Here is a 15,386-nt window from a genome sequence, read left to right on the forward strand (position 1 = left end):
GCTCCTCCGGGTTGTGTAAGACTATACCTTTGTATACTTCACTAGTTTACGAGACCTGACTATAATCTGACTTCCACTTTCTCGGAAGAGAATCCATCAGACTTCCCACAGCTAACCGACTGGAGTTCCATCTTCACCTAGTCTGCTTATTATCAATCGCAACGAAGTCATCATAGCGAGGCTCCGCCGCTGAAGCAACGCTATAAGAAAGCTTTGAGGGGTTAGACTGCAGGCATAGGACCGTGTTGATGTATTCTACTCGCTCGGTGGTGGTCAAGTTGCCGCTATACACAGAGATTGTGTATTAGCCTCCATTCATGAACCCTGGATTGAGCTGATAGACGTACGATTCTTTTCGAACCGCCAACTTTACTTTAGTCAATGAGGTGTGGGTGATGCCATCAGTCATAGTTCCGCTTAGGATGCTGTACACGTTGCTTAGGCCCGTCGCGGCGAGTTCATCGACGGCGTCTGCGACAACCACGCTCTGCCAGTAGAGTGAGAGGAACCATGGCGCAGCCAAGCCGGTTTGAAGGAGTCCATATGGGGCCTCCCTCAAGGGCCCTTGAGTATAGGGTCTCAACTCACCAAAGGCTCCCTGCCTAAGAAACCATCCAACTTCTTCCGATCTCGTGGATAGTGTTCGGACTCCTCGAGTGGCTTGGTCTAGCAGGACGATGATAGCAGCACCGTTATTTAAATTTTCCATAGTAGATAAAGCTCATTTCAAAGCCGCTCACATTCCATATTGCTTGTGTAGGGCGATCGACGGCGATGCATTGTCTCTTTTTTCAGATGAAAAAGTCAAGGGGAAGCTTGCTTACCTTGCATCTCCGCTCCTGGCTAGACCTAGAAGCTTTCCGAAGTTCTCCTTGGCATAGAGGTGCAGGCTGCTGAGAGGGAAGTGATGAAGACGAAGCTCGTTTATCTTCTTTACCAGCTTCTTGGCAGACTCTTTGCGGAGCGGAAGCGTAGGGGTCGCCTTGGCTCGAGGGCCCGTGTTGTGGGAGATTGTGTGTCGGAAGAGCCTATTCCGGGTGAACGTAAACCCTGGTACTGCTCGGTTATTCCACAACCATGATCTTCGTTCTAAGCGAAGCATTAAGGAGGGTTTTTAATTTGTCTGAGGGCGACTACGCATGACGGTCTGAAAAGACCCTACCTCGCTTACGCGATTCAAGGCAGCCTCTCCGAAAAGATGTCACCCTTCATGCAGCCAATCCAGCTTCATGTTTTGATTCGTGTGTCAAAGGCCCTTTCCGTTCAATCCCAACATCGATATCTTTGGTCATGTATTGATCTACACTCTTAGTGCATAAAGCAAGGCTAGTATAGAGTACAAGACGGAAGCCCTTGACTAGCGTCTCTAGAATAGCAGCGGCGGACACCTCAATGATGAGAGTAGTCACACCCGGAGTTAACGCTAGAGCGGTTTGGTTCTAGGCCGCGAGTGCTTCCGCAAGCACAGGGACGTATTGAATGTTGAGTCCTGCGTGGACGGCGGCCTCAGCGATGTTGACGCCCTCGTGTTCCTTGATGTAGTTATTCAGAATTGTGCTGTACACGGTTGTGGCAACCGCTCCGCCGACCGAACGGCAGGTATTAAAGAAGGCAGTGGCTATGCCAATGTAGGAATTTGGGAGAATGACCTGGACCATTGTCGCTGTGACCATTCCTGTAGCGGAGGAAAAGGCACTGACAAGGACAGCTCCAGCCACGGTAGCAACGTAAGAGTCGGTAGCTGCGATTTAGTAGTCAGAGGTGATGAACGCTACATGATGAAGATGCAACATACCGACAAGGGCTCCAATACCAGTGCCAAGTACAATGCCCGCCAAACACACCGTTAGAAACCATTTAGTGTGGCCCGTTTTCTGCAAAATGTACCCCGCAATAGGGCTGAATAGAAGTCCACCTATACCTGCTGCACTAGAATACCAACCAATGGTGGCCGTATTTCTAGTAAACAGATAGCAAACCTCCTGAGGAAGCAGTACTACTGTTGAAAAGTAGGCCATTCCGTACATCGTGGTAGCTGCAGTGACCATCAGGTAGTTTCTTCCATTGGTGAAGAGAGCGGAGGGCGGTATCGGGTAGGGAATTTTAGCGTACGCCCCATAGAGGCCAAACACGATCAGTAAGACCCCTCCTACAACGATCATAGAGATAACGGTGGCACTTTTCCTGATCGTGTTCATTAGTGCCATGCTTGCATGGAGGATCGGGCGCTTACCAAGGATATTGGAGACCGCCGAACGATATTCCTACAAGAAACAACAGCAATCCACTGAAGAGAAAGAAGATACCTCCGTGGTCTATCTCTTTGAGGTGATGCTAGAACGTCTTTGAAGGATCGTCCAATCAATGATGTGTCGGATGATAGAAGAAGAAGACAAGGACAAGGGAAATGACGTTCAAGATAAACGAAATCCACAGGTCCAAGCGCCAAGTTGCGTAAGTTGCAAGCAGATTAGCTGGAGGGAGAGGAACGTTAGCAGTTGTTCGGAAGGAGGACTAGTCTACTTTAACATACCAATGACGGGTCCAAATGTGCCGGCCAATCCAGCAGACGCCTCCATTATTCCAAAAACTACGGGTCGGTGCTTCTTCTCCACAAGCTCCCCAATTGCAGCCCAAGACAGACTGTAGAAAGAGTAGATGATGCCAAGAACTGCGCTACCTCCAATGAACATAGGTACCGATTTAGCGTTGGCACATATCGCAGCACCAAGTATCCCAAGAACGGCTCCAATTAGGATGAAAAGACGACGTCCATATATATCGCTGAGACGGCCCAAAGCAACACTCGGGATTCCGCCAGCCAGGACTTGCGCCGTAGCCATCCTGGTATAAGATTCAGAGGGCCTAGAGAGACAACGTAAGCCATGAGAACATAGAGAGTCAGGACGTCTATTCATACCTAGATCTTCGTTGATGACGGTGATTAGATTGGATATTGCGAAAACCGACCAAATGCACGAGAAGAAGCAAATTCCAATTGACTGCGGAGTAAATTGTTAGTACCCCATATTCCTTCTTTATCAAAAGCCGACAAGCTCACAATGATAGCCATGAAACGTCGGAATGTCATTCGTGTATCATCGTTATTGTCTGAGCTATGCACTGTAGATGAACCAAGGTCTTCGACATGCTGAGGATTCTCTCTGACTTTCTCTTCGAGTTCTTTTCCGGTACGTATCGTATCTGGAGCAGGCTTTTTGGAAGTCTCCATACCGGGCAGTGTCTTGTTCGCGAGTAAAGAAGTGTTCATATGACGGACAAGGTTCCGTGTAGCTGTACTTATACCATATGACAGGTTCCGGAATTTCCATGAAAGCAGCAGTCTATGCCTAGTCCATGCTGTATGGAGACCTGCCCACCTTTCCAGGTAGTGATTCCGATGCACCGAGAGTGATCGGCTTCCCCATGGGGAGACCCTAGGAACAGGCCACTTAACAATCCGGAGTTCGGTTCGCTAGCAAGTAGTTAGTGTACAATGTGATTTGCAATACAGGCTCACGCTAAGGCAGGAGACTTACTGAGGGAGCTGATTCATGCAAGCACGGTGAGGGCACAGCCTGGCAAAGGTCAGAAGTCTAGGACTTGTGATAGGACGTTCAGTTGACTGGATGAGGAAGTGCGGAGATGGATGGACGGCGTTTGGAGGTGTTGGGTTCGAAGGAAATAAAGGTCTAGTCAGCTAAGCAACATTCCGAGTCGAAGCTGGCTGCTTTAACTGCTCCAAACATCTGCGAGACAGTCTCAAAGACCCACGAATGTTACCTAGTATGCTATTAGCCGCAATAGAGATGAGTTTATGTTGTTTTGTGGTGGATGGGGGTGACAGAAGTGCCCAGGTGTGAAATGAGGTATCTCGTTCGCACATCGAGCCAAAGCAGAGCGTCACATGATGCATGAACTCTACGCATGGAGCAATCCAAGGGTGATGCGATCGACCAGATCCGCGAGTCTTTCCTCGACCTTCGTACATATCGCATCAGAAACGGCCTGTGGGACAATCTGATTATGGCGCGCTAGAGCCGTAATTGGTCTTGTGATGGGGGGGGAAACCACATTACGTCAGAAAGGAACACTCAGATTTGAGGGAACCCCCTTGTGCCACCGGAATCGAGCACCCAGATCAGGCAAAACTCCATCATGCCGTCATAAATGGATGAGGTATGCAGCACGGGTGCTTTGCAACAAAATTATGTTGTACAGGGGTGTGCGGAATCGGGTCCAGCTAAGATTCGACTTTTTGGAGAGAAAACATCAAAAGAAACCGTTCGCGCGGAGCAAAGCTTCCCTTTTTGATCTTTCTTTCTTCAACTAATAGCTAGAGCTAACATCAATGAGTGGAATATTACCTCTCCTCGACTGCGAAACGGGACTAAGATTACAGCTGCCTGTCTAAAGTATCGAATCTGAGCCGGACGCTAGGTTCGAATAATCCTGTAGGGCAAGAGGCAGAATGTGAGCATACCTAACCGTTAGTCAGTCTCAGCTAGAATCATCCCCTAGCAAAGGGGATAGTCCGACAAAGCCCGGGAAGCTCTGTGAAGATGTTGGGAGCATACTCAATGGCAGGCTGTGAGCAAGCCGCTCAAGCCATGTGACCCTGATCTCCTGGCATCCATCCACATTACCTCCAGCGACTTTATCCTAAAAGCCACCAGTACGTCTTCATTGCCCCCTTCTTCCGTTTCAGAGACCCACATCCTGACTAGTGGTCCATTCCACAGATTGAAACGGCCATTGGGCCTCCATGACTGTCCCGCCCTCGATCGCAAACTCCCAATCATCGTTACAATCGAGTGGATCACGTCCGCATGAGGCCTCCTCATCTTCATCCACTAGGACATCGACTCTCTACGCACACGTCGCCAGACCTAGAACTGGTTCTTCCTAACCAACAGCTTGCTATGCCACTGACTAGAAACGGCAGGGGACTGGGATCGAACATTTACTGCCTAATTCTACAATAACATCGAGCAAACCTTCCACCTTGACCGCTTCACCGAGTCTGCTAGCATCCGGGGCGGCCACGACAACGGCGAAGAAGAAGAAGAAGAGTCGGACTTTTATCCATGATCTAAGGGAGGGACAGAGAGAAATGCTGGGAAAACTTCAAAGGACGGAGAGACTTAGAGAAATAGTGAATTTGTTTTGAATTACACTGATAATGTGGAAAACTCCGAACGTATATGTTGGACAAGAGCTTTCGTTCTTCCCGTGCCGCCAGAACTTGATTTTAGGATTCCAGTGGGTGTGCCCTCGAAAACCCATCTTACATCTAGACGAAGACCGGTAATATGTGAGATTATGTAGCAGAGACAACTTACAAGAGCATAAAAAATTGCCCGCAAGAAATCCCACTCCGTATTTTAGACCACTAGCAAGTGATAGATCAAACCGCACTACCCACCCCAGCCCCACAGACTCCAAACCATCTTATGTCGTTTATTCGAACCACCCTCCTGAATTTCCGTCCCCTTCTATTTCACAACTATACCCTATTCTTCTCCCCTACTTTTCTATCTTCCCACCCCTCCTCTCCCAATCCAGCCAACTCCCCCGATACTCCCCAACCCTCTCCCACCCTCCCTGCCTCGCCAACTGCGCCGCCGCCGCACTCCTCACCCCGGCCTTGCAATAAAACACAACCTCCTTCCCGATATCCGGCTTCTGGAACCCAAATCTGTCCTCAAACTCATCGGGCGGCAGGAACAGCGCGTCGGGCTGCGAAGAGATGGGGAGGTTCAGCGCGGTGGGGATGGCGCCGGCGGCGAATTCGGGGGGTTCGCGAACATCTAATGGAGAGCGTTGGGTAAGCTTGCGGGCTTGGTTTGCGGAGAGGAGGGGAGGGGGTTGAAACTACCTATGAGCACGACGTCCTCGTCATCCTTCTCTATTAGTTTTTTCACGTCTTCGAAGGCGTAGGGTTTGCTCTTCTCGACTGGGGAGGAGTGCCACCGCGCCTGGCTCAATGGCTTGAGCGCTGGGTTGAAGGTCGGTGGAAGTGCAGCGCTGGTTCTGGTTGGGAGGAGGAACTGCGGGCGAGCGCGGATGGAGGATGCGGAGCGTAAGGGTAAAGCGAAAAGAGCGCGTTTGGAAGCCATCGGTAGCGTTCAGTATGATTAGAAGGGTTGGTTGTGTTAATAGGGTAGGTAAGTGTTGCAATTAAGATGGCGGTAGTCAAGTTCGGCCGGAAAGAGCCGCGGCAATCGACGTCACGACCAAACGTGTGGAGGCGCTTCGAATTTACCAAACGCCCGAAGGCGGGGTGATTTAAATGTATGGGCTATACGGAGTATATACCCTTAGAGCGGAACCTTTCAGTTTTCACATGCTATGTAACAGTGAGGTCTGTGTCATATTTCATGTTTGGCGGGGTTTCTTTCCCACAGGTAGGGCACGACAGAAAGGTCAAATTCATCGGCACGTGATGTCCAATCTAATGTATATTCGTGGGTACTTGTTCAACTTCCTCCTTTCCACCTCTTTAGTCTCAATCTCAATCTTTGTCAGAAGTATATCCATCCCGAGAGAGCATCATCTACGTCCACACCAGCTAACCCAGTACCATCTCCAACGCATCACACTTCACCACTATTCCAACCCCCTCCTTCACCACATCACCATCCACGCCCCAACTTGACGTCGAATCAGATACAGTACCAGCATACACCAAAGAGGCCAAACGAAAAACACATCCAAAAGCAATGGTATATTTCTTTTTGCGCCATGGGGGAATCATCTCATCTCTCTTGATCTCTCAAACGCCCTCGAGTAACAGCTAATTAAGGAAAGCAAACCAACACAACCACACCGCGACGACAGGAACAAAAACGAAAACCAAAAACCACGGAAGCAAGAAGAAACAAAGACAAGAACCAGCAACAACTAGCTTTTCGCACTTGTTCGCCGGTTGGGTATATTTCTTTTAAGAGTCATCGAATCGGAGAGTGGGGTATTTCGTTTGTTCGTGATTCTACTGAGATGGAAATCCGTGAAACTTTTTAACGGGGAGGGCCAATAGGGGCCGGGTATCCAGATGCAGAATGAGACGTGCCAGGGCGTCCGCTATCAACGGAGCCCCGCGGGTCGTACCGCGGCGTAACATCGCCGGGTATAGTGGAAGAGCTCGAACCAAAGGGGAATTTGTTCTCGAATCGCGGAGCTGGGACTGGCCAGCCGTTGGTGTGGTGTTCTTCGTCTGGCAAGTTTATGCCGCTGTCGTTCCAAGGGTTGCGGTAGCCGCTGCCTTGGGACTCGATACTGGCAAGCGATGCCTTGGACGCGTTGCTCGAGGCATGCTTGAACAATGAACCAGGAGAGTTTGAACCGTTTTTACGGCGCTCGAGAATAGAAGTAAATGAGGACATGCTTCCTGGCTTGCGGAGACGGTCGAGGAAACCAGATCTTTCTGTAGGGTCATCGCCAAAATGAGACCGCGTGGGAGAATCGGTGGTTTCGACCGGAGGTTCCGCGCGTTGAAGCAATTTCGATTCAAAAAAGGGCAAGGACTCTTCAAACGAGTCGGACTTTGGGCGTGGGATAGCGCCTCTAATGGTATTAGCATCCAAGCCATGCATAACCAATTGATTGACTAAAAAGTCGATGGCGTCTTTCAGGCCACCAGCGTTGTTGCGGGTGTAGGCCATTTCAAGCGACTCAAATTGTTGATCGGTTCCGTCGATCGTTTCGTTTTGAGGCTGCTTGAGACGCAATTCGACTACGTATTGATCTTTCAATTTCACCAAGACATCTTGTTGGAATTCTGCAGATCGTATATACTCTCCTAATTTAGGACTAGTGGGGAAAGCAATTTCATGCTTCTCTGGGACCATGCCCTGAATTATTCGTCAGCTGGGGATGCTTGGGATTGGAATTCATTCGCCATTACCAGGAATTCATCCACTGCCAAGGGGACCTGGTATTCGGGTCCCGAAACAGTAACAATATCGCTCGCCTGCTCTGTGCTTGGGAAGGTGATTTTACAATTGTACTTCTTCTCAAGTTCATCAATCTTGTCCATATGGGCAATGAGGTTACGATGGTAGAGGCGGTTGATGGGGACTTGTTCCGAAACAAATTCAGCATCAACCTTCTCAACCATGTCCATGATCTCTTGCTTGACAAGATCGAGGTTCTGCGCATTGCGCGCAGGGGTGCGGCAGATGACGTTGTCAACTTTCATGTCGTCCTCTTCTTTGCCAAGGCCACCACGGTCCATTGCGTTGGAGAATTTGACGAAGACCGAATACTTCTTCATAATTCGTTGAATGTGTTGGCCGCCGATGCCGATAATGCGCTTGTGGTATTGGTCAGGGACATGGAAGGCGATAGCGGCAGGCATCTCCTGTTCGACCAAGTCCAGTCCGCTCTTAGTTGCATCGTACTGCGCACCACGGACAACGATGTAGAAGTTGTACTCGTTGAAGCCATCGAACACGATCTGCACGCTGCTGTGACCCATGATTTTGTTGATCTTGCCGTTTTTCTTGCCGCTGACAAATTCCTTGTGCTCGTTGGCTAGTTCGATCTTGACGCTCATGTTGTACTGCGATTTCTTCACAAATGGAATATTGTTAATGACCATCATAGCGGCCTTCACTGCGTCATCGGAGCCATAGATGTGAAAATTCAGTTTCTCGAAACTGATCTCGGCACCGGAATTGATGCAAATGTCTGACAACATTGCACGGACGTCGCTTGGGGTCGGGGGGCGCTGTGTAGGATCGGGATGGGTGATGAACCATGAGGCGCTGTAGAATTGACCAGCCTAGATAGGGTTAGATTAATTCCTTGCTTCGATCGTAGAGATACATACCAAAGACATCATCTCCCGCACGGTACGCTCCACAGCCAAGACATCGCTGCCTTGGACTCGCAGCAGACCGCGCTGTTCACCAAGTCTCGGGAAGAGGACATAAGTGCCGTTAGTTTCAATAATCTTGCGAACCTTATCGAGGCGTTCAAGCAGGATACTGTCGATCTTGGTTTCTGTGAGTTGGACGGGTTTCATGTAGACCTTTGTCGCCAGAACTAAATCGTGAAGCTTCGCCTTGGCCAGACGGATGTCGTCCATTGTCTTTCCGGTGATGTAGATCAAGTCTTCCGGTCGGCGTTCAGCTTCTGGTGGAGTGTAGCCGAAGACGCGGGGGAATGGAGGCGGGAAGTAGATCGCGGTGCCTGTGGCAGACTCGATGAGTTTGATATGTTTCCGGGCCCGTCCGCATATCAGAGTGTGCATCGATAGTTCGAGTTTCAGTTGATCCACGTGCCGATGAAGCTATGGCGCGAAATTAGCAAGTTTTTGTGTGTCGATGACGATGGTGGGGATAGTTACAATTTGGTCAATCAAGATCAGAATGCGAGTCTTTGCGTGCTCCATGGTCTCCAAATTGCCATAAATAGCACATCTCAGCCGAGAGTCCAAGCCGGTCTCCAGATTGCCGTTGAAGCTCGCAGACTCGATGTCCTGATTCTTCGGCATGAGCACGAAGATGTCGGCCTTGGTAAGTTTCGAGATGCGATCTAGTTGGTTGAGTACCAGGGACTGTATCGACTGAGACGGACCGTCAATGATCAGATCCGTGTCGATATCGACGTGCGATGATCTCTAGCGGTCCAGCACCGTCAGCATTTATTGGTAGCGACGAGGGCAATATTACGCACCAGCGAGATGGGGCTTTGGTTGAGTATCTGACCCCGTACTGCGGTGACGAGCTCCAGTTCTCCAGAGAGGCAGACGTTGGTGACCAAAGCCCGTAGTGGCCCTCGTTGCAGACCGGGCAGCGGCTTTGGCTCCGACGAGACGACAGTCGCCTGCAAGCGGCCATCGCTGGTGTCGCTCAGCTCGCGACACAGCATGCGTAGGTTCTCGACATTTTGAGCGTGCACCGGGAGTTTGTGGTTCGGGGTGCCCTCAGCCGACCCTTCCGGGTGTGTCCAGCGTGCGCTCGCTCCCGGGCTCGCGTACATGATGTCGTCGAGGTCGGGCCCGGCGAGGTTCGAGTTGAAGGGCACATTGAAAGAGCAGTTGACCTGGGTGCCCGGCGGGATGGCCGGCGGAGCAGTCGGCTGGGCAGAGGGGCGTTTGGTGGGCGTGGTGATGGGCAGGTCGTGCTGGTTGGTGGACCTGGACATGCCGAAGCCCATCGAGGGCGTCATCTTCTCCCAGCCGTGGCGGGCCTGCCCTGTGAAGTTCGAGATTTTGTGCATTGCGGCGAGAGGAGCCCTAGAGGAGGTGGGCGTTGATGTCGATGAGTGGAGTGGAGTTGGGGGGAGAGGCCAAGATACACAGGTGAACAAGTCTTGGCCGAGCGAGTTCTGGAAGGAGCCAAGGAGCCCTAGGTCAAGTGGAGCTAAAGGCACTCAACCTTGCCTTGGAAAAGGCCCCAGGCCTAGCTGCGTCAGGTGCTGGTGAATATTACATGCAGCTATTTGCAGTTTTATGGAACCAATATCGCAGCACGAGTGGACAGCAGGTGAAGAGCAGAGCGAATACCGAGTGCAGACAGTCAGTGCTGAGCCAACACCGAGTGAAGAGCAGCGCGAATACCGAGTAAATAGCACAGCAAATATGTAACGGCACAATGGAAAACAGTGGCATGGCAGCACCGGATTCATGTCGAGCACACGAGCGGCATTGATACACCGTATGGCTATTTGCAGCCATCTGGACCGGCCGGAGCTGGAGCCGGTGAATGGCTGGGGGGCGCTGCGAGACACCAGGACTCCCTCCTCGCAGCAGCCCGCGGCCCTCAATGACTGACCCGGCGCTCGCGGACGGGACTGGCGCGTCATGATGCAACGGCCAGCGCCAAAGCCAGCCAGACGGGCGCCCGGACAGTATTAGGGGAGCGCCAGCGCGAAACAAAGTGGCTGGGTGAATGCTGGGGACGTGGACAGCTGGTTCTCGAGCGCACTGCAGTTCGTTCCGATCCACATGCTGCATCTGGACAACAGAGATTCAATATTACAGGGATACCTGTGCTCACCTCGACACAGCCCTCGCACCGACATCGAGGGCCGTGGGTCGAGTAAGCAGGTCCCGCCTTTCCGCGCCGCGGACTGTGCTGGCTCGTGCAGGGACAAGCTGTCCGGCTGGCCAGGGAGCTTTGGACATTTTCGTGAATAGCTAGTGATGCATTACGTAGGTCAAGGAGGTGGCGTTGGGTAGTTACCTAGGTAAAAGGAACAACGTGGGTATATTGAGACTAACCCGTTGCAGCAACTGAAGTAATAGTATGGTCCTTACGAGGATATTACCTAGAACTGTTCAACATGTCATCAAAATATCGACAAACACTGCTGTCGTTCAGTAAAGGCAAGGGACAGTATTCTACAGACGAACTGTTCGAAGCAAGGCTAAATGCTTCAGTCAGATTGATTGTGCATACTGCTATATATAGTTCCTACATCTTCCTGAATATAACAGAGGCATATGAACGCCATGGTATCATCCGTAACGACTGTAGACTTACAAGAACCCCAGCGAGCAGAGGACTACTTCCCATCCCTCAAAAACCTCTTCCGCCCCAACACATCCGGCATCTCCAACCTCCTGCCCTCCCCATTCATCACCCTCATCAAGCTCGGCCAAACAACCGGATTCTCATCCCCCATCGCCACCGCCAAAGTGCCCTTCCCCTTCCCCGCCTCCTCCTTCCAGTCAAACTGCCAAAAACACGGCTGGCTAAACAGCAAAAACGCAAACTTAGCCCCCTGCCTCATTATATCCCTCAAATCCGTCAAACAACGCCCATAATAATAGCTTTGCATGGACCATGATGACACGACGCTGAATTCCAAAGCAAGTACAAACCCAAAGCAGCATGCATAGTCTCAGTACAGGTGCATGCCTGACATCTAGCAGATCTTCATTATATTTCGGCAGACACCGGTCGACCTTTTGACCTAGATGAAAAAAGTACAAAGAAATGAAAATTGGCCTCGCTTGAAACACGGTGATTTGTTCGCGGCTGAAATTGCCGAAAGTGGTACTTCGGGCACGATTGGTGAGGCGACGAGCTGTTTTAAGTATCTCAGCCTGCGTCGTTTTTACCAAGACGGCGTCGACTAAGGTAGGCTATAACACGCTCTATGGAGTAGTCAATCTAGTAAACGTGATGGATGTGGTACAGGCAAACCTTTCATTAGAAAGTGGTATCATTAGCAACATTAGCGGTGACAATGAGAGTGGTAATTACACAACAGAGCATGTCTCAGTGAAGCTTTTTGGCTATAAACAGCGTGGTTAGTAAACCGGCCAATCCTCAATCGGATTGACGGTCGGTTTATTAGTATAGACTCTAGATAATCCAATCAATCAATCCTCTAGCCAATCAAACCTCAAGCGGAGATTGATCCGATTGATCCGATCGGTGTATACAAATCGGAAAGGATGCGTACGGACGTGATTTTTATGGATTTTTATGGATTTTTATGTGCATAACTTCGTCATATAAGCTCAATACGCCCATGGATGAGGCTACGGAGTGCCCCAGAGTAGAGGGCAACGTGAGAGTACCATGGTGGTGAGGTTCTAGGTGAGGGGGGGCTCAGGATGTCGCTTGGGAACGTCGGGCGGAGTACCAAAGGGGGCGCATTTTTGAGGTCTAGAAGACCCAATGGTTCGCTTCAAACGTAATTCGACCCGTAGAAATCGATTCCCGTTGTCCGTTTTGAGCTCATCTCGTCATGGTGGAGTGCTAGAAGGGGGGGCTGGGCCGTGGTTGATGAGGCTAGCAATACGTGTTCTCCCGCCTCCGCCGGCGGAACCTCGGGGCGGCAGAACGCCGTGATTCTATTGGTTCGTTAAGACACGGTGAGGGCCTTAGCGCACAGATCTCTTAGCGCGATCGTATTCACTCATTTGTCAATCTGGATCAAACCGTTCAAACCAAAATTCTAATCAATCCAATCAATCAAGCTTCATTCTATATATAACAACCCAATCAATCTGCTCTCTAGTTGAGCCGGCCGCCGGTTTAGTAACCCCGCTGGCTATAGAGTAGACTATGGCATATATGAGAGGCGGCAATACTGTCGAAGAAACAGAAGCCTGCCTTCTTCAGGCTTCAAAACGGCTCATTATGGTAGTTACTCTCTACATTTATTGTGCAGTGATAAGACGGGCCACGTACAAAAATCGAAGGCCGAACGCTGTTGCGCAAATTGCCCCAGGCCACTTATTGTAACTGAGCGAGACGGGTCGAGAGCCAAGTTCATGATGTAAAAACTCAGCTGTCTCTCGAAAGTGGGCCGACTTTGATCTGGTCCCTCATCTGCATCTGTGACAACTGCATCTTCTCTTGACTGCGTTGGGCCAATCGCTTTTGCGCACTCATTTTCTCGAACCTACCCTTAGCCCCATGCTTCATCTTCGTAATCATATCCCCAGCTTTGCCTTTGGTGATTGTATTTGTGGTTAATTGGTTGTCCTTGGAGCGCATTTTGTTGAGGAAGTCAACTTGGGCTTGAGAAGCTGGTTTCCGTCGCCAAGCCTGGCTTTTTGAGATGAACATAAACTCAAACACCTTTATTGCGTAGGTGTCCGCGGCATGGACAGCGTGCTCAAAAGTATGTGTCTGAGCAATGACTCTTGGTGTTGCAAATGGACTTTTTGAACGGATTCCCTCCGGCAGCTTCTGGGTAAACTTGACAACGAAGCGACTCCCATCGGGTTCTAAAACGAGATAGCTGCCAGTCCTCGTCGTCAAAACGTATTTGCCGTCTCCTACACCAACCCACGCATACGGACTAATAGCACGAATGAATCGTTCTTCAGAAGTATCTTGAATGAGGTCGTGTACGGAATCGTAATCGGTAAAAGTGACCCGTCCAGGAATACTTTTCGCCGTTTTTGACGTCTGCGACTGGAGCGCCTCTTGTTCTCGTTGCTGTTCCTTCTCTTTCCGCTCGCGAAGCTCTATCATGTCCTTAGTCCCGACGTCTTCTACAATTTCTGCTGGATCAAGCCCAAAGAGCGTAGGGGTCGAGACGATTCCAGCGTTGAGTGATGCGACCATATCAATTACGTGACAATTATGTTTTCCCTTGTGAAGGCGCATTCCTCGGCCAATCATCTGCACAAGCAGATTTCGGGACTTTGTGGGTCGGGCAAGGAGCACGCAGTCGATGTTGGGAATGTCAGTCCCTTCAGTGAAGACGCCGCAATTAAGCAGCACAGGGAACTCTCCATTCTTGAAGGCATCGACCCTCTCACTGCGCACTTTCTTTGGCGTATCTCCAGTTACAAATCTGGCGTCAAAGCCATGCTTTCTGAAGGTAGAAGTGAGGCTAGAAACGTGACTCAGATCAACGCAGAATACCAGCGTTGATTTCCTCTCTTTTGCCCGGGCCAACCAGGCTCGAACAGTAATCTCATTAGTCTCATCTGTGTTGATAGCCCGTGAGAGAGCACCGGGTTGAAAGTCACCTGTGGCGCCAGACGAAACTCGCGAAATATCGGCTTTGGAGTCTACAGTGGTGAAAGAAACGTCTGAAAGCCAGTTCTCCTCGATCATGTCTACATAATCTCTGTACAGGGTCAGCAACATTCCACCGGAGTTGACGAGCATCTGCGCACCTGTGATAAACGATATGATCGATTACACTACCCAAACTCTTCCCGTCAAATCTTGAAAATGTAGCAGAGACTCCAACAAGCGCTGGGACGGACGTCTGGGCCCAATCCACCGAATGTCGCAGTCCGAAATGTTCCAAAACGTCTAGGTATTGACTGCTGACGATATGATGGGCTTCATCCACAAGTATCAACTTGTATCTTGAGGGATCAAACTTGAGGATGCGCTCCCCAGAGTTGATGCTCTGTATGGATGCCACAGTTATATCGGCAGCCCCAGAAGCATGGCTGGCCCCCATTTCAACATCGATCGACTTGGACGGGTATGCGAGGATGCAATGACGCGCCGCCTGCTCCACCAGCTCTCGGCGATGGGCGAGAATAAGGGTCTGGTCGGCATCGTTGGCGGATGGGATACGATTTATGAGATGAGTGAAGATGACCTACTTGAACGTCAGTGGGATTAAAGTACCGGAGAAGGCTTAACATACTGTTTTGCCGCTACCAGTCGCTAAAGAAATGCCGAGTCTTTTGTGCCCTTTTTCCAGATTTGAGAGGACTGACTGAATGCAATCTTCCTGGTAACTACGGAGTGTGATTTGCAGAGCTGGAGCTACACCCGGCGTCACGACGCTCGCAACGGCGGAAGTCGATGTACATCTAAAGAAGCGGTGGACGGGCTGAGACCCTGTCCTCCTCGAGAGTTTCAGCGCATACTGAGAAAAGCGGAACATGAATAGCACGCGTCGGAGCCCATGGACGCGTGAAGTCGTGGAGAGGGTGAAAGCGG

The 15,386-nt window shown here is 50.5% G+C and overlaps 5 protein-coding genes across 5 annotated transcripts; all 5 read right to left on the bottom strand.

Moving 5' to 3' along the window:
- Positions 1-53: 53 nt before the first annotated feature.
- BDZ99DRAFT_457180 (uncharacterized protein) lies at positions 54-457 on the bottom strand (the record flags this gene model as incomplete). The annotated part of the gene is made up of 2 exons (XM_033718628.1): positions 348-457; positions 54-284 (listed from the first exon to the last, which is right to left on the bottom strand). Coding segments are annotated over exons 1-2 (209 nt in total), but the record flags the coding sequence as incomplete, so codon positions are not given.
- Positions 458-1,093: 636 nt separating this feature from the next.
- Positions 1,094-3,271, bottom strand: BDZ99DRAFT_565191 (MFS general substrate transporter; the record flags this gene model as incomplete). The annotated part of the gene is made up of 5 exons (XM_033727447.1): positions 1,094-1,741; positions 1,796-2,184; positions 2,234-2,264; positions 2,534-3,002; positions 3,062-3,271. The coding sequence occupies 5 exons, from the start codon at positions 3,269-3,271 to the stop codon at positions 1,440-1,442; spliced, it is 1,401 nt and encodes a 466-aa protein (XP_033584403.1). The 3' UTR covers positions 1,094-1,439.
- Positions 3,272-5,526: 2,255 nt separating this feature from the next.
- On the bottom strand, positions 5,527-6,190 carry BDZ99DRAFT_565192 (Rhodanese-like protein; the record flags this gene model as incomplete). The annotated part of the gene is made up of 2 exons (XM_033727448.1): positions 5,879-6,190; positions 5,527-5,810 (listed from the first exon to the last, which is right to left on the bottom strand). Exons 1-2 carry the CDS (start codon positions 6,117-6,119, stop codon positions 5,527-5,529), a joined length of 525 nt encoding a protein of 174 aa, XP_033584404.1. The 5' UTR covers positions 6,120-6,190.
- Positions 6,191-7,019: 829 nt separating this feature from the next.
- Positions 7,020-10,227, bottom strand: BDZ99DRAFT_374543 (uncharacterized protein; the record flags this gene model as incomplete). The annotated part of the gene is made up of 5 exons (XM_033714927.1): positions 7,020-7,853; positions 7,907-8,785; positions 8,834-9,295; positions 9,353-9,625; positions 9,682-10,227. The coding sequence occupies 5 exons, from the start codon at positions 10,225-10,227 to the stop codon at positions 7,020-7,022; spliced, it is 2,994 nt and encodes a 997-aa protein (XP_033584405.1).
- A 2,698-nt stretch (positions 10,228-12,925) lies between these two features.
- Positions 12,926-15,349, bottom strand: BDZ99DRAFT_505157 (P-loop containing nucleoside triphosphate hydrolase protein). Its single transcript, XM_033724085.1, has 3 exons — positions 15,088-15,349; positions 14,600-15,039; positions 12,926-14,550 (listed from the first exon to the last, which is right to left on the bottom strand). The coding sequence occupies exons 1-3, from the start codon at positions 15,328-15,330 to the stop codon at positions 13,251-13,253; spliced, it is 1,983 nt and encodes a 660-aa protein (XP_033584406.1). The 5' UTR covers positions 15,331-15,349; the 3' UTR covers positions 12,926-13,250.
- Positions 15,350-15,386: the final 37 nt, after the last annotated feature.

The sequence above is a fragment of the Mytilinidion resinicola genome, assembly GCF_010093595.1.
Source record: "Mytilinidion resinicola strain CBS 304.34 unplaced genomic scaffold BDZ99scaffold_1, whole genome shotgun sequence".
NCBI classification, from domain to species: domain Eukaryota; kingdom Fungi; phylum Ascomycota; class Dothideomycetes; order Mytilinidiales; family Mytilinidiaceae; genus Mytilinidion; species Mytilinidion resinicola.